At 45.1% G+C, this 18,260-nt stretch overlaps 1 protein-coding gene and 1 pseudogene across 1 annotated transcript in view; both read right to left on the reverse strand.

Moving 5' to 3' along the window:
* CPSF100 (cleavage and polyadenylation specificity factor 100) overlaps positions 1–18,260 on the reverse strand; it is a 125,583-nt gene that overhangs the window by 69,521 nt on the left and 37,802 nt on the right. The window contains exon 9 of the mRNA XM_086806586.1: positions 10,303–10,410. Within this exon, the coding sequence (XP_086662712.1) occupies positions 10,303–10,410 (108 nt within the window). The remainder of the gene's footprint in view (positions 1–10,302; positions 10,411–18,260) is intronic.
* Positions 3,326–5,947, reverse strand: LOC147633499 (uncharacterized; annotated as a pseudogene).

Genomic DNA, 18,260 nt, shown 5'->3' on the forward strand with positions numbered 1-18,260 from the left:
GTCAATTGGCAAGAAATTGGGTGTCAACATTTGGGGCTTTTGATGTAATTGTGCCATTGGGCATTCATACATGCTGTATGATGTGAGCAATCTCACATTCGGGGCTAAATTGCAAGAAATTGGAGTGCAAATCAAAGGGCTTTTGTGCCAATTGGGTTGATTTGCATGCAGGCACTGGCATTTGATGCTTTGGACAATGTGTTGATGCCTGTCAAGCACTCAATGTGCCAGTAAATCAAGGGCCTTTTATGTATTGGATGTATATGTGGCCAGGGGGAAGCATTGTGAAGACTCTGGATGCCTTCATGTGCATTAATGTACCATTCATGATCAGAAATTGATCTTGAATCAAGGGGCTTTTCAAGATTTTGTGCTTGTTGAGCTTGGCAAAGTAGCAGGGAATACTTTTATGCCTTGAACCCTCAGAAATCCACTTGCAGTCAAAGGGCTTTTGCCCAATTTCTGTCCGGGACTGTTGTATGCGGTGGTGGGGACTGTCAAGGTCTGATTTTCACTCATTTGGACAGCCAAGAGAGCATTTATTGCTACTGTACTTGCTGGTACAGATTTGGTACAACTTTGTACAAGTTTTGGCATGGCTGTACATTGATTTGAGTGAGGAAAAGGCTCATTTTCAGCTGTTGAACTTGCCGGTACAGATTTGGTACATCATTGGTGAGCACTTAGTACGGTTGTACAGTATTTTGGAAGGGGAACAGAGCACATCTAAGGTGCTGTCATAAATCTGCAGCAACCAAATTTTGGTGATTTTATCACATTCAGTGGGAGGAGAGTTGCATTCGTGCTTCCGCAGTGGGAGATAAACTTTGGGAGAACAACTGTGAGCACTTTGTGTGCTTTTGGTGCAGTGTTTGCACATCTTGCAGGGAGTCAGGCATTGACTGTGTCAAAGGTTGCATATTGCTATGGCAACCACAGGTGAGAGCTCTTCATTGCTTCACATCAAGAAGCTTGAAGGCTCACATAATTATGACATTTGGCAAACCCAGTGCTATAATGTGTTGCTCCAGAAGAAGCAGCACAAGCCCATCAAAGAAAGGGGTGTAATGCCCGCTTCTCTTACTGCTGAAGAATGGGAAGATATGGATGAGCTGGCAAAATCCACCATCATGTTGTCTGTGTCAGACTCTTTACTTTTCAGCATACGTGAAGAGAAGACAGCTTGGGGAATGTGGCAAAGATTGCAGGACTTGTATGCCCAACGAAGTGTCTCAAGCAAAGTGTATTGGTTGAAGAAACTCATAGGTCTTCAAATGAAGGAAGGGGCGTCTATGACAGCCCATCTAAATGAGTTTAATGGTGTTGTCAGCCAGGTCATCAATCAAAAGTTGGCAATGAACGATGAGTTCAACGCCACCTTTCTCTTATGCACTTTGCCAGAGAGTTGGGACACATTCAGGACAGCCACTAGCAATTCAAATGCTATGCTGTCATATGCAGATGTGGAGGGTGCTCTCCTTCAAGAGGAGATGAACAGGAAGAACAACTCTGTTGGAAAGTCCAATGCAATGAATGCACGTGGGAGATCCCAGCATAGGGGTAAAAGCCAAGAACGGGAAAGGAGCAAGTCCCGCTCCAAAAAGGACTTGGAATGCCATTATTGTGGCAAGAAGGGACATTTCAAAAAGCAATGCTACAAATGGAAGAATGATCAAAAGGAAAAGGGCAAAGGAAAAGACAAAGACAAAGATGAAGCCAAAGATGCAAAGCCAAAGGGCAAAAGTGGAGTCAAGATTGAAGAAGTCAATGTGTCACATGCAGGTGACAGTGAGGATGAAGTCCTATTCACGTCTTCACTTGATGCCCATTCACTCCATGCAGGAGATGGTCATGGTATGCACTCATGGATCATTGATTCAGGTGCCTCCTTTCATGTCACAGGTTGCAGAGACTTGTTTGTCAGGTATACTGCTGGCAATGAAGGAGTAGTTTATTTGGGTGACAACCATGCATGCCAGATTCTTGGCAGAGGTGATGGGAGGCTTGTGTTTTCAGATGGCTCACAGCTTATGCTCCATGATGTCAGGTATGTGCCTGAGATCAAGAAGAAACCTATTTTCTACTGGACAGCTTGATGATGCTGGTTATGTTACCACATTTGGTAGTGGAAAGTGGAAGATTAGTAAGGGCTCACTGGTTGTTGCCAGAGGCTCTAAGGTGGACACTCTTTACTTCATGCATGCTGGTGTTTGTCACCATGCTAATGTAAATGCAACTAAGCTGCCGGAAATCTCTGTGGCATAGCCGGTTGGGACACAAGAGTGTCAAAGGAATGGAGCAATTGTCTCGTTTTGGTTACTTGCCTTCTCTAAAGTTCTCAAAGTTTTCAGTTTTGTGAGCATCGTATATATGGCAGGCAACTCCAGTGCCCCCACAAGAAAGCTCTTGGACAGAAAGATGCTCAGTTAGAGCTTGTGCATACAGATGTATGTGAGATGCCTCAGCTTTCTTTGGGAGGGGCAAAATATTTTATGTCTTTTATTGATGATGCCACACGCAAGGTGTGGGTTTATTCTCTTCGTTTGAAGAGTGATACATTCTCAGTGTTTGAGAAGTTTGTTGCTCATGTTGAGAATCAAACTGGCAAAACACTGAAGGCTTTGCGTTTCGACAATGGTGGAGAGTATATGTCCAAATAGTTTCAAGACTTTTGTGATGCTAAAGGCATCAAGAGGGAGCTCTCTGCTCCTTATGATCCTCCACAAAACAGGACAGCAGAGAGGATGAACAGGACCATTCAGGAGAAGGTCCGTTCTATGTTGTCACATGCTGCGTCAAGGTGGTAAGGTACGTAGTGTACGGTACGCTATCAGTACGTACAGAACGTACTTCTGTACGGAACAAATTTTAAGGTACGTAAACAGTATGTACCATTTGTAAACAGTCCTAGAAACCTGAATATTTTGTAGACATAGCAACCAAAATACTTAAAATAAAGAGACTGAACCTCATTACTTAAAGTTTAAATCAATTATCAGTTACCAAGCCCATTACACAATACCTCATGTTAACATTAAACAGTCATAGTGATATAAGCAAGAACCATGAAAGTCATAGATAATAAAAGAGAGTACAAATATCATGTCTACAGCTGCCAGCACATGTCCTGGTCCACAAGTGCAAAAAGCAAAACAATGAAACACTACACAGTTGTCTAGACTCTAGAGTCTAGACGCAAGAGTCTCAAATCTCATCATCAGATGAAGATGATGAGTCTTCTGAAGAGAGCATGCCTCCATCATTGATACCATTGCCCTCTTCATCGAACTCTGGCTCAATAGCAACAAGCTCCAGTGCATCCTCATCATGTGCCTCGGGAATCTGAGTGTGAATGAGCCTCATTTGCACGCCTCTGCTGGGTGCGACGAACTGGAAGCTTTCCCCTGCGAATGCTCTCTCGTCTCGCAGAGCCTGGATCTGGAGCTGCCGGGCGTAGAGGAATGCTGAGAGATCGTGCACGTGAGCGGGTCACACAACGATCCACGCTCTCAAGCTCTCTATGTAAAGCTCTCAAAATCTCCTCTTGCTCATCTCTAATCTGCCGATCCACAAGCTCCGGGCTGGGTTCATCTACCATTTTGAGTAGTGTTGGATCAACCTGTTTAAACATGCCACAAATTGCATATTGGACAATGGACATCCATTGAACTACAAAAAAATTTCTACTTCTAAGTTCTTATTGAGTCCAAATTTCAATGTATACCTGCTTCGGTGACCCCAAAGCATGGTAGCTTCGCACGAGCCTCATGTTAGCTCTGCAATACACCAACTTCTCTAATTGAGAAGTACTAAGGCGATTCCGAATCTTAGTGTGTATAAGGGAGTATGAGCTCCAGTTCCGCTCACATGCTCCAGCCGAGCAATCCTGTGCAAAAATGAGTGCAATGCGAGCAAATTTGTAAATCTTTCAATGCTAAAACATCAATCTTCATTTCCGAAGATTATACTTTAGAGATTAATTACAAGTTACCTGAGATAGAACACGAAGAGCAACTCGTGAAAGGTTTGGAAGACCAACCCTTCCATAAGAGTGCCACCATGTCAAAGGGAATTTCATGGCTTCCTTCCTCAATGACACAGGTCTCGCAAATGAAGCACCAATACCACTCATGTAAGTGGTGAACTCTCTATCAATCTGAAGTTGCTCCTCCTCTAAGAACATCCTTCCCACATACTCTGACTGCTTCATGCTCAAAGCAATATTATTCCATAGCTCTGGCGACCTGTAGAGAGGATGGAGCATGGCAGCCATCGCATGGATGGGACGGCTCATGAATGTCCACCGTTTGTCTACAATGTCCAGGATCTCACCTCGGCTGAAAATGAGAGATTGAACATACATGTCTTAGGTTATAGTGCTAAGAGAATAGAGAATCGAGAAGTCATAAAAATCAAAGAAAGAGGAAGAAATTAGAACTATTGCTTACCGTTGAGCAGTCATCATGGAGCACTGAGCAACATGGTCTTTCATTTGCATAAACAAATGAAAGACCAGCCCCAAAGTTGAGCCCTCCATGTCTGTAAGTCGGAGAAGGACATACACGGGCTTAAGTGCAACTGAAAGGCTATGAACTTGCTGCCAAAAATCATCATCCAGGATCCGCCTCTGCAAGTATTTTGTACGCTCATCCTCTGAATTATGCATCTGTCGCCACCTTGGATCCACAACTGTTGATGATAGTGAATCTCTTATCTTGTAGAGCCTATCCAAGACCAAGAACATGTAGGCAAACCTGGTCTTGGATGGTCTCACCATATCCAAAGGGCTATGGCTCCGAAAGATGGCAAGAGCCTGATGCTTCTTGCGGAAGAAGGTGGTGATCTTTACAGCATCTGCAACAATGGGCTGCACCCAAACAAGCTTCCCAATGTCTTCCACAAGTAAATCAAGACAATGGGCAGCACATGGAGTCCACACTATATGTGGAAACTCTGCCTCGACCATTTGACCCATTGCCTTGCAGTTAGAGGCGTTGTCGGTCACCACCTGCACAACATTGTCCTCCCCAACCTCAAGGATAGCCTGTCGAATGTGGCCATAAATGAACTCCCCTGTGATCCTGTCGCCTGCTCTCCCTGCATCCACGGCACGCAAGAAATAGGTGCCCAAGCAAGATGACACAAGGATATTGATTATGTGCCTCTTGCGAATGTCTGCCCACCCATCTGAAATAATAGTGCATCCAAACTCCTGCCAACCTGCTTTCACAGGTGTGAGCGCCTTGTCTATCAAGGCCTTCTGCTCATCCAACATGGATGTACGCATCTTCGTATACTGAAGACCTGTCCATGTCTCAGTAGGCCCTACCTGCGCAATTGCTTTCACCATTCTTTTCCATTGGTCTGTCCTTAACACATTGAAGGATATATTACACTCAATAAGAGTGCGACAAATCTCCATTTCTGCCACCCTTTGCCGCTCTTTTACCCAAGCTTGTGATGAGATACAAGAACGCAGAGTGGATTGCTTTGATGCCTCCCCTGTACCTCTCACATCTTGTGGCAGGAGGTCCTCATCATCAGCAATACGTGCCCTCTTCCTGCTTGTGGTGGATTGGGCTGAAGCCGAAAGACTTTCACCCTCATCTACTGTACCTGAACCTGTAACATCTCCAATAAAAGCATCATGGAGAGCATCTTGCGTACTTTCACCACCTCTAACACTGCTTGCACCACCCATTGCAGGACAATTCTCCGCAATCAATTGGTCCCTCACAGCTTGTGGTATTTTATCACATGGACCACATTGATTGGTGCACCCGATATCTGTCATGTGCTTGATGACGCGAGTTATGGTGCTAGTGTACTGCTACCCGCAATACTTGCATGCCCATAGCCGAGTACCTGACCCTTGCTGAGAATGGGTGTTAACAACCCTCAGGACATTGGTGTGGATTGCCCAGTTCGGGTTGGTCTTGCGCGGCATGATGAAGCTTGGGCGTGAGAGAGAGCGAAGAAGAGCGAAGAAGCTACTCTGCAGAGTTTTGCAGGTACACACGATTGTGCAAGTATTCACATGGACCCAAAATTTTTTCGCTTAATGCCCAAAATCTGGTCGCTTATCCGCAAGCGCATGGTCGCCACACACGTTTCGCCACGCCACGCCACTTTTTTTTTTATTTTAAAAAAAAAAACCGTACGGATCCGTACAGTACGGTACTGTACCGTACTGCACGGCTGTACCGTACTGTACGGATCCGTACGTACGTGCGGAATCAACCTTGTGCAGCTGCATTACCTCATGGTTTTTGGGCTGAAGCTGTTATGACAGCCGTTCCTCTTATAAACAGGTCACCTAACACGAGGCTTGGTGGGAAAGTGCCAGAGGAAGTATGGACAGGGAAGGCTTTAAAATTTGTTATAACTAAGACTCGAATCTTCGAAGATCCGAAACCGCTTGAGCACAGCACAACTAGAGAGGTTGGTGTTTTACAGAGCCAACCTTCGACTAATTCGGAATCTTCGAAGATAGATAGACCAAAACAGGTAAAAACATTTACAATATACTGATGCACTTCAAAGTTCATCGTAAGCTTAAAGTGATTAGTCACTAATAACTACTAGTGAATACATGCTCCATAGGTTAATGTTGAGGAGTTCGAACGCCGCAACCAGCAACATGCCGAGGAGGGCGACATATTACGTGATAAGCAGGAGGAGATATATAGACAGCTTCATAGAGAGCTCGAGACCATTGATAGACGTGTCACTCAAGCTCGGTCTCGAGCTCTCACTACCAGCTCCCTTACTTCTTCAGCTCAGCAAAGTCATCCTTCCACCTCTAGAGGCACCAGGGTGTATACTCGTGGTGCACATGCCAGAGGGAGAGCCACCAGAGCAATCAGTAGAGGTGGTCCAGAGCACCAAATGCAGACTCTTCCAGAGGAGATAACTGGGACCTCTACCATTGTTGAGGAGATACCAAGTGATGTGGGGAGCCACTATATGATTCTGATGGGAATCTCCTCACAGATAGAGACTACTCATCATCCTCATCTTCAGGCTTGGATGATGATGAGCGAGAGCCGGCCATATGGCTATTGGCATTTGTACTTAGTAGTATGTATTAGGATTTCAGCTTCAACAGGACAGTCCTTCATGTTGTATGCATTGCAGCTCATTTGACAGCTCATTTGATATTTATATAGTATATGTCATACATGTTTGCATTTCAATTGTTTTTTGTGCATCTTTGTGTACTAGTGTTGCTAAATTATGAATGATTTATAATGTGTTTTTTTTTTATACACATTTTTTTAAAAAAAAGTGAGCGTACTTAAAGTACTCATCCGGATGCGTACTCGTACGCATACCGTACCATACCGCACCGTACCTAAAGTACTCAACCACTATGGCCTAGAACAGTCCCAAACAATCCCTACCTCAGCCTTAGAGTTGCCGCCTTCCCTCATTCCATTGGGAAGAGTGCATAGGCTCGAGATTGGTCATCATTGGTGCTTCTACACTTGTGTACAGTTCAGCCCGACTCTTGGTCCTCAGAGATCTTGCATTTGGCTTTTCGTCGGTCCACAATCAATCTCTTCAAAGTAATAAAGCAAATACTATTCCGGTAACGGGATAGGGGGACCTTCAATGGGTAATTCGGGACTCCATACGGTGTACAGTTTCTCTATCTCTCTCTCAAATCTCTTAAAGTTTGAAGTCATAAAAGTGGATTGCTAAACCCACGAAACTCAGGATACAGAAACGGTGTGAGAATTTGTGTGACAGGATCCTTAATTAGGAATACTTTCGTTGCATGTTACACTCTTCTTGTCGTTCACATATAACTTGTGCTTCCACAGTTCCTAAAACACGATATCCAAGTGCTTTTGATACTCTTCCTCATTTTTTGAATGCACAATAATATCATCAAAGAAAGTAGCTCCAAACTTTCTCTATGGTCAAAATATTCTTTCCATCATTCGGTTGAAGGTAGCCGGGGCATTCGTAAGACCAAAAGGCATCACAAAATACTCATAGAGTCCAAATGTGGTCTTGAATAATGCGGTCTTGTGAATGTCCTCTGGAACAATCATGACTTGATGGTAAACACTCTTCAAATCAATCCTACTAAAGATGGTGGCTCCATCCAATATGTCTAGGATGTCATCAATCCTAGGAAAAGTAAACCTGTTCTTCACACTAATCTTGTTCTTCACACTAATCTGGGTAATGAACTAGATCTAATCAAACCCTTCTCCAATAACTCATTCACTTGCTTCATAATCTCCTCCTGTTGACTTTTTTCTTTGCTTTCTCTTTTTGCTTTAGTATTTTAATAATAATAAAATATACTCATCTTTTGCCAAAGTTCTTGAATTATTGCTTTTCTAGCTTCAGAGTCTGGCGTTTTGGCCCTAGACCTGCTTTTTTTGAAAAAGTGGATTTTAGCTTTTTGATCCAGCTTAGTCACCTCTTTCCAATGGTGCCCTTGGCTCGTGGTCAACTCAGTTTGACTTTTTTTGCTTTTCCTTGCTTTTTAACCAAAACTGGTGCTTTTCCTTGTGCCAACATAATAGTCCATGTTCCCATGCTTTCATCAACTTGTCCAGTGTCCGGGCATATGTTTCATCATGTGAAAAGAGCTAGAATGGCCAAATAGTTGCACAAAATCTTGGCGAAGAGGCCTTTCCAAAGCATAGGTCAAATACAGTGGCTTGGCCTACACAACATACTTCAGCACATAGTGCTGGTATCAAACAGCCCTCAGCTGCATCTAAGGTTACGCCCAAGCTCCATAAACAACATAATATCAACCTCAACCTGAACCTTGATTTTATCTCTTCTTTAGGCAAGGAAATTTTTGACCCTTGTGAAACAAAACCCCACAATGAGCTTTTATTACAATGGTAAAAGACGCCTAGCCCATAGCTCTCTTTTAATTTCACGGTTTTAACAACCTTAGAGCTTCACGCCCTAGAAAATGTTAATCAGCCCAACTTTTTTTACGCTTTCCAAACATGCCCATCCTTGTGCTCTCTCTCTCTCTCTCTCTCTCTCTCTCTCTCTCTCTCTCCCCCCCACACACAAATAAAGGAAGAGGGATGCAACACAAAAAGCTCATGAACAACATTAAAAGCAGGCCTCGTACACTCCGCCTCAGAAAAAACTATCCGCAAGGGAGTAGGATCATTACAGACCTGGCTCTAATACCACCTGAAAGAAGCTCATGCCTTCAGGTGACCCATCTACTTAAAGCGACCATCAGAATGCATTGTGTGCCATCCGCATGCATAGGTGCCAGAGTCAAAGCTCAACAGGCAGTTTGGAGGCATACTCCACATTGGTTACGCATGAGATGCAGTTGACATTTATGCTCAGTTTTGGGTAGAGGAACTAGAGAGAACCCTACATGCCTTGCACAAAAGAAGATGCCCAGAAGATGATGGTTTATCCCCTCAATGCTTTCTTGCTTTATAGTCCTTATTTGGATTGATATCACACAGGCATTCCAGGAGATGTTTGATGCTGATACTCTTTCTGTGGTCTTATGGAGATACAATCAGTGGAGAGTGATCACTGTAGTTTGTACTGCATATATGATCATGGCCACCAGTCTAAGACATCAACCGTTTTTGAACAACTTGACCCACGATCTACAGATTGCCTTTGTGCAAGGCAGAAGTAATCACGTCGGAGCACAAGCTGATGGACATGCAAATAAAACTGCTGTTTTTCTTGAGTAGCTTCCCAAATGAATCTTTAGCATTTCAGGGTTGTCTTGAGTACCTTTTGCACTGCTAGATACTGACACACTCACAAGGAAGGTTCTTGGGTTCCTCATGGCACCCTAACGAGATACTTGAAATGCCAGCCCATTTTGCACTAGGGGCCAGCACAAAAGATCTTTCTCAAATAAAGCTCATGTTTTTCTTGAGGAGCTTCCCTTGGGAATCTTCAGCGTTTCAGGGTTGTCTTGAGTGCCTTTTGCATTGCTGCTGGAGCTTTTATAAATCAGCATAAGTCTATGGGATTTCAGATTGCAGATACTTGCACCCTCACTAGGAAGGTTCTTGGGTTCCTCGTGGCACCCTAACAAGATACTTGGGATGCCAGCCCATCCTGCACTAGGGGCCAGCACAAAAGAGTTTTCTCTTCCAAGGGAAAGCTTGCTTTACAAAAGTGATGTAATGCTATGAGTGGTAACACCAGAATTTGTAACACAGTAAATATTATGTAGTTTAGACCAAGTTCCATTGAGTTTGGCACAACAATGAGAAAATCAAGCAGACGCTAAAGTGACTTTCAAGCATCATCCTCAACTACTTTCTAGCATACCTGTCCCCTTTCCGTAAAAAGAACCAAGTTTTTCGCCTCGCTTGCCCACTCTACAAAAAGCTCTCTGGCAAAGCCTGCTTCTAAACTTGCCATGGATGCAAAAACCACCTGCTAATTTTCAAATTTGTTAGATGCGAATAAAGAGTTCTCTCTCTCTCTCTCTCTCTCTCTCATATGCCATAGACATTATTGTATCACTTTGGTCTCATAGGCCCATTGGGTCTTTAGTAGACGCCCAAATAGGGACGCGGGGTCTGTGGACCATACACCTAGAGTTGGCAGTGTAGAACTGCAATGGAACACTATGGTCGGACATTGGGGGACTTAGGGAAGTTTTCACAGAGAGGGACATTATCTTCTTCACATAGACCCACCAAAGCCCGGAGAAAGGGCTGCCATGCATCTCAGGCTATGAGTGCGCATCCGCCTACCAAGAGGACACATGCACATGTGGTGGGGTACACGGGTCTAGCGGAGTGGCAGTACTATTCAGGACACATCTACAGCCCATGATCACCATAGTCCGCAAGGACACAAAGGCACGCTTTATGTGGGTGAGGTTACAGATCACACTGGAGAGATGTATACACATTGTAGTATGTTACTTCCCACCTAGGAAGTCCCCATATGCTATTCTGGAGGAAGGAGAGCCCCTCCATGCAGACATCATTGAGTTCTCACGCTTGGGCGAAGTTCTCCTTTTAGGGGACTTCAACGCTAGGACTCGGAGCGAGCAGGCATCTGTTACTCTGTATATGACCAGGAGGAGCTGACCATGCAGGAGATAGACTCGGAGGAGATAGGCATTCAGCAAGCATCACAGGACAGAGGGGACATTACAGCATCAGGGAGAGAGTTCCTCATGCTGGGGACAACACATGGCTTAGCCATCTTCAACGGGATATCCTATTGGCCTTCCTCCGGAGCTCTCACATGCGTCCCACATGGCGGAGGCTCGAGTTCAATGGATTACGTGATGGGATCTCCCGCTTTAGCCACATCCATACATACCTTCACCATTCCCACCTGCCCCCTTGGAGCCGACCATGCATCTCTCTCCTTTCACTTACTCCGACCATCTCTACTGACATCCAACATATGTAGACCCCAATCTCCCACTAGCCGACCTCACCTCTCAGCTCACCACAATCTTACACACATCTGCCATAGCCGCATTTCCATCCACCCACCGATCTACCACCAGACCCCCCACCGGCACCATGCCCCAGAACGATTGGTATGACACGTGAGCGTCTCTTACGCAAGGTTGCAACTGGCCAAATCCGAAAGCGAGATGCTCAAAGGATTAACCAATACACAACCAAACGTAAGAAATGAGCACATGTTAAGGGCCAATACAAGGACTTATACCAATCTCTCAAAGGTGTGAACTGTACTGAGGGCTCGAAGAAAATCCAGGAGAAACGCCCACCCACACCCATCACATCTCCATCCATATGGCACACATGCACGATCCCTATACGAAGTACCAAATCAGCCCCCCATCCCACCACCATCATATCGACCTTCTTCACATCATCCGACATGGTAGCTTGAGCCATCTGGAGACTCAAAAACAGTAGATCACAGGACCACGAGGGTGTTGGGACTCACACACTGACACATACAATAGTGTTTCTTGCATATTAGGGTTAGCTACAAAAATAGGAAGCTCACACAAAGAGAGAGAGAGAAAGAAAGAAAGAAAGATATATTAACGTCTACGAGAGGCCAAAGTCGGCCTATGAGACAAAAAATAATACAACTCTGTTCTTCCGGTCATCGGAAGAAAAGAAACAAAAGAAAAAGTGTGCATGTGTCTGGATACAACTGTGAATCATCATGGATCGGTGGAGCCCATATACAAACAATGTAAGGGGGGGTGGGGATGTGGATAGAGTGCTAAGGCAAGATGCATCTCTATATGCTGAAGGGGTGGTACAAGCATGCTATGCAGATCTATGTCTAACTCCATCCAGTGCCATAAGAGGGATATAAGATATCATACATCGCCGATGCTGAGGCTGTGAATGGCATGAACATGTACCCTGAGTCTGAATGAAAGCGAGCTAGCCTCTCCTGTGTCTCCATCTGGTGTCTCATTCGGATAGCTGCTATCTCTCGGTGACGGAGTCGGGGTGCTCTATGTCCAGTCTGTCTAGGTCTCCTCCTGGCTCTCAATTCCTCTGCTCTCTGTGCGGTCACCCCACGTGGTACATCAGCTGGCACTGGCATAGCTCTCTGGAAGAAATCTGAGAGCTGGGACTGTCTCCCACCCCTAGTGGGAGCGGGTGTCTGGAGGAGTCTCTCTCGAGAACTATGAAGCTCTAGTAGTAGTCTGCCAAGCTGTCGCTGGTCCGAGGCCTCCATCAACTGATGTAGTGAAGAGTGCTCCTCAAACAATCCTGCATATCTATCTCTGACCCCCTGGAGAGAGAGAGAGATGAAATGAAATGTTATATTAACGTCTTCAAAAGGCCATAATGACCTATGAGACCAAAAAGTTACATCATGGTGGATCTGATACAATGTCTGGATAAAAAACCAAAAAATGAAAAATAAAGATGATACTACTGGCACCTAGAAAATGAAACTGGAACTGGAAGGTAAACAGAAACCCTTATAGGGTGTGAATATAGTGAGGGGGGGGTACGCTATGGAGGTGAGTGGAGTACAGTGAGGGGATACAATATCATGTGGAACGGGGGGGTACACTATGGAGGTGCCTCCATCTCATAATATGTGCCGCATCGGACGCTGGCGGATCTCCTCAATATCCTCTGTGGTCAGCACCCTGACTGGGTGTCCCGCATGTCTCGCAAGAATAATCCGAATCCGCCGCTGCAACCTCCGTCTATGCTGGGATGCCCTCCTCCGTAGTCATGGGCGTCTGGACCACCCAAGCTCAATCTCACGATCAATCAGTGTACCGCTGGTGTGGGCGGTATCCATGTCCTGCTGCTGCTGTGGCCCATCTGGCACAGTGATGGCTGGACTAAAGAAGTCTGTAATGTGCCTCTGAGTCTGGCTCTCTGTGCGCCTAAGCAGGCTATCTCTATATCTCTGCAGCTCAAGCAAGAACAATCCCAAACACCACTGGTCCTGGTACCCCATGACTCTGGAAAGTGGTCCAAAACCCTCTCTGAATAAACAGTGGAAACGACCACGTACCTCATAGTATGAGGTACAATGGCATATATAATGCAGCTCTGTCTCTGGCTCCCCATGGCATACTCGACATATCCTGGCCTCAGCTAGTATACCTCTATATCGGCCAATCTCAATCTCAAGCTGGTGTGAGGATGTGCGAATCTAACCAATAGCACATCGTACTGCATGAGACAAGTGCACATCCATGTAACTGGGTCTGATCACAAAACCATCTGCTGTGAGCTAAAGAAAATGCTCTCTGTAGAAAGCCATCTTCGTGCCCAGCTCCTCAGTCGGCTGTATCCATGTCCTCCTAATGTCCAGTTGAACTAAATCTTGACGGATGAGTCTGGTAATCTCTGTCCGTGTGAGAGAGAGAGAGAGAGAGAGAGAGAGAGAGAGAGAGAGAGAGAGAGAGCAAGACACAAAGTGTATGGCTGATCACAAATGCAAGTCAACCCTTGCATGTGAGTCACATCCATATAATATCCGAGAAGAAGCGTCGAATGCGTGAAGTGGCAAATGGGCAGCAAACAAGAACGGAAACGACGGCAAAAATCGCATTTCCAAAAAAACACCTTCCGCCCTTTTTTTTTTACCTCACTTTACATTTGGGCGAAACACCGTTTCGATGGGCAGGTTTCGTTTTGTTTCGAAACGTTTCGTGCCAGAAACGTTTCGTGCCATTTCGAGAGGGCAAAACGGGTTTTTATGTTACTATGTATGAGATACAGGAGAGATTCCACTGCCTCTTCCGCGAGGGGTTTGGTCCACTCACACGGGTGATGACGTTTGATGATTAGAGATGTATGTGTGTAACATCCAGCGAAATTATGCGTAAATGAAGGATCCTGTCTCACAAAGTCTCACACCACCTTCTTTATCCTGAGTTTCGCAAGTCTTTAGCAATCCACTTTATCATCCATCTGCATGTCTTTTCAACTTATAGACCCATTTAGTACCAATGGCTTTCTTGCCTTTGGGCAGATCAACCAAATCCCATGTTTGATTCTTTTTAATAGAATCAAGTTCATCCTGCATGGCTTTGTTCCAATGCACATTGTCTCGTGCATCCACAAATGAATCAGGCTCATCATCATCCTGTAAACTGGCTGCCATAACCAGATTCAAATCCATGATGTGTGCATGCTCATTGGTCCGTGTCTCCCTACGAGTACGACCAGCAAGAGGACCTTCTAAATGGCTGTCCTGTAATGTCCTCAAATACCATCTAGGTATATGTCTGACCTGTGGAGCCTGTTGCCCCATATTTGGCTCAACTTTTGGCTCAATCTCCTGCTGAATTTCTGCACCACCTTCATGATTAGCTGGCTGTCCTGCACCCTCATGGGTTGGATCACCAACTGTAGAATGAAACTCCATAGGTAGTAGACCTTCAAACACATCATTTTCAGCCTGATTTGCATCATAACCAGCCATGGATATTTCTGATTTTTCATCAAAAATCGCATCCCAACTAGTAAACATCTTCTTGGACAGTGGGTCATATAACCGGTAGCCCTTGCTCTCACGGCTATACCCAACAAAAATACATTTTGTGGCTTTATCATCCAACTTTCTCCTCAACTCTTTGGGTATGTGTGCATATGCAAGACACCCAAAAGTACGAAAATGTGATACCGAAGGCTTGCGGCCATGCCAAGCCTCAAAAGGAGTAATGGAAACCAATGCCTTTGTGGAACATCGATTCAAAATATGACAAGCACACATAACAGCTTCCACCCAAAAGATATGTGGTAGCTTCTTTGCCTTTAACATACATCTGGCCATCTCCATGAGTGACCGATTCTTCCTTTCTGCAACCCCATTTTGCTGTGGAGTATAAGGAGTAGTATACTGATGCTTGATACCTCTACTCTCAAGAAAGGAATTCAACATGTGTGACACACATTCCCCCCCTCGGTCAGAACGGAGAGTCTTAACCTTGCATCCTGACTCTATTTCAGCAAGTGCTACAAAGGCCAAAAATGCATCATATACCTGTGATTTCTATGTCAACGGATAGACCCAGCATATACGAGAGAAGTCATCAATAAATGTAGCAAAATAGAAGCAACCTCCTAATGACTTCGTCTACATGGGACCACAAAGATCACTGTGTATAAGCTGCAACTTTGCAGTTGCTCGTACAGCCTGATCACGTGGAAAGGAAAACCGATGCATTTTTCCCAAAATACATCCTTCACATATGTGATCTGGAGGCTTCTCCATAAGAGGTAGGTCTGTCAACATGTTATGTCGCTGCATAAGCATAAGACTACCAAAATTTACATGCCCCATGCGAGCATGCCATAACTCCGCATCAACCATAGCTGGAGTAAGAGTGAATGCATTATAAGCAGACTGATCCACTGGCTGAAATGCATCCAACTGATAGAGTCCATGACATAATGTTCCAGTAAGCATCAAGGTCAAGGCATTAGCTTTATCTCTGACCATGCATTTGTCATCATCAAAGTTGACTTGCATACCACACTGTGCTAAAGAAGAAATGGACAACAGATTCTTCTTTATCCCTGGTACATATAAGGTCTGTACTTACAATGCAATAAGTGACAAGGCTTGTGCATCTTTGGCATCCCATGTCTTCTGGGCATTTGTTCTTTGAACAGGCAGTGGGGCTGACCTGGTGCCTGTGCCTGTTGTCCTCTTCCACGAGCACCCCCTTGGGGAGGAGTCTCTGGAGCCAATGGACCTGGACGTGGTTCATCACCACTAACAAAATCCCAAAGACCTTTTGCCACTAGCACATTTCTCAGCATAAAACTCCACAAGGAGTAATTCATGCCATCCAACTTGTCTTCCTTAGACAAGTACGTGAACACATCACTCTGCTGTTGATTTGCCATTATGCTAGTGCACAATGCTGTACTTGTGTATCAAAAAACCCAAAAGCAACAACCCTGAAAGCAACTGTACTCCACTGAATACAGCTGACCCAAATATGCATGCACTCTCAATCCTCTGAATGTGCAACACAATGCACCACTGACTGAGTAGAGCAACAAAAGTGGCTCACACAGTGCCAAAATGCCCAAAATTTCTGCACCCAAAGCCTTGCAAAAGCCTGTGAGATTTCTTTGCAAGAATACCTCCCTGTATCTGCTAGAAAACTTTCACAGAGAAAATGCCCAAATTTCAAAACATGTAAAGCTTACCAAAAATGTGATTTTGCAGGTACACTCGACTGTAGGCTGTACAAAACAAGTGTACTGAACAGAGCAGGTACAGGTCGACTGGCTGCAGGCTGTACGGAATAGCAGTACGGAAACAGGTCGACTGCAGTTTGCTGTACAGAATAACTGTACGGAACAGTGCCGCCTGTATTGACAGACAGGTACTGGTCTGCTGTACGGAGCAGGTATAGTCGACTGTACGGCGACTGTACGGAGCAGAGTACTGTACGGAACTGCAAGTACTGGACGAATGTGTGCTGTACGTGGCTGCAGCTGAAGGCGAAGTAGAGCTGAAGGCGAGTGACTGAGCGGCTGCAGCAGCTGGGCGAACCTGTATGGACAGCTGCAGGGTACAGACCAGAACAAGCGAAGGGCCTGTATGTACAGGGCAGCTGATGGCGAACCAGTACGGGCAGTGGCAGGCGAAGATACCAAGGTGAACTTGAACGGGCAGTTGCAGCTGTACGGGCAGGATAGGCGAATGCAACTGATAGCGTGGAACTGTACGGGCACTGATGGCTTTGATACCAAATGAAGGGTTTGAACTGTTAGGGTTAGGGTTTGGAAGGTACTTCAACAGGAGGTGTAAGAGTGAGAGAGGAACACGACTACTCATATATTGATTGTTATAAAATGAAGTACAATAGCCACATAAAAGATGTGACCTAAAAGGTGTGTTCACATGGTCCAGCCATAAAGTGTGCCAGGTGGACCAAATCACTTATAAACCATTATAAGTGAAACTAAGCTAAAACTGAAGGAAAAAACCTCCACTAACTGAAGTAAAAAGTGCCCCAATAACCTACTGATGATCACCAGCACTCCTCTGGGTGCATACACAGCATAAAACCCAACACAGATGGCTGAGGAGGGATCATTATTAATTGATCTAGTTTCTCCTCTTATGCTGACATCACATTTGTATACACTAGTGATAGTCATTTTTCCTTTTCTTTCACTTATCATAGTTCAGTATATAAATGGTATCATTGTATCACTTATGGTCTCATAAACCGTTTGGGTCTCTTATAGACTGTAGATGTTAATCTCTCTCTCTCTCTCTGCGCACCCACCCGCCCCACCATCGTTGTCTGTCGCACGTCCGTACCTATTGCGCACCCACCCGCCATGGCTACCTGCCCGCCTCGTCCACCCCAAATACTCTCTCTGCCATCAGATGGCTGAGGAGGGATCATTATTAATTGATCTAGTTTCTGAGTTTCTCCTCTTCAGGGTCACATGCTGACATCACATTTGTATACACTAGTGATAGTCATTTTTCCTTTTCTTTCACTTATCATAGCTCAGTATATAAATGGTATCATTGTATCACTTATGGTCTCATAAACCCTTTGGGTCTCTTGTAGATTGTAGACGTCACTCTCTCTCCCTCTCTCCCTTTGGGTCTCTTGTAGACTGTAGACGTCTCTCTCTCTCTCTCTCTCTCTCTCTCTCTCTCTCTCTCTCTCTCTCTCTCTCTCTCTCTCTCTCCCCCGCCAGCCCCTCGCCCCCCTCCTGCCAGCAGCCCCCTCTGCGCCAGCCTCCCCCTCTCTCTCTCTCTCTCTCTCTCTCTCTCTTCTCTCTCTCTCTCTCTCTCTCTCTCTCTCTCTC

Source organism: Cibotium barometz, chromosome 12 (assembly GCF_041138505.1).
Source record: "Cibotium barometz isolate CiBa-2024 chromosome 12, ASM4113850v1, whole genome shotgun sequence".
Classification (NCBI taxonomy): Eukaryota; Viridiplantae; Streptophyta; class Polypodiopsida; order Cyatheales; family Cibotiaceae; genus Cibotium; species Cibotium barometz.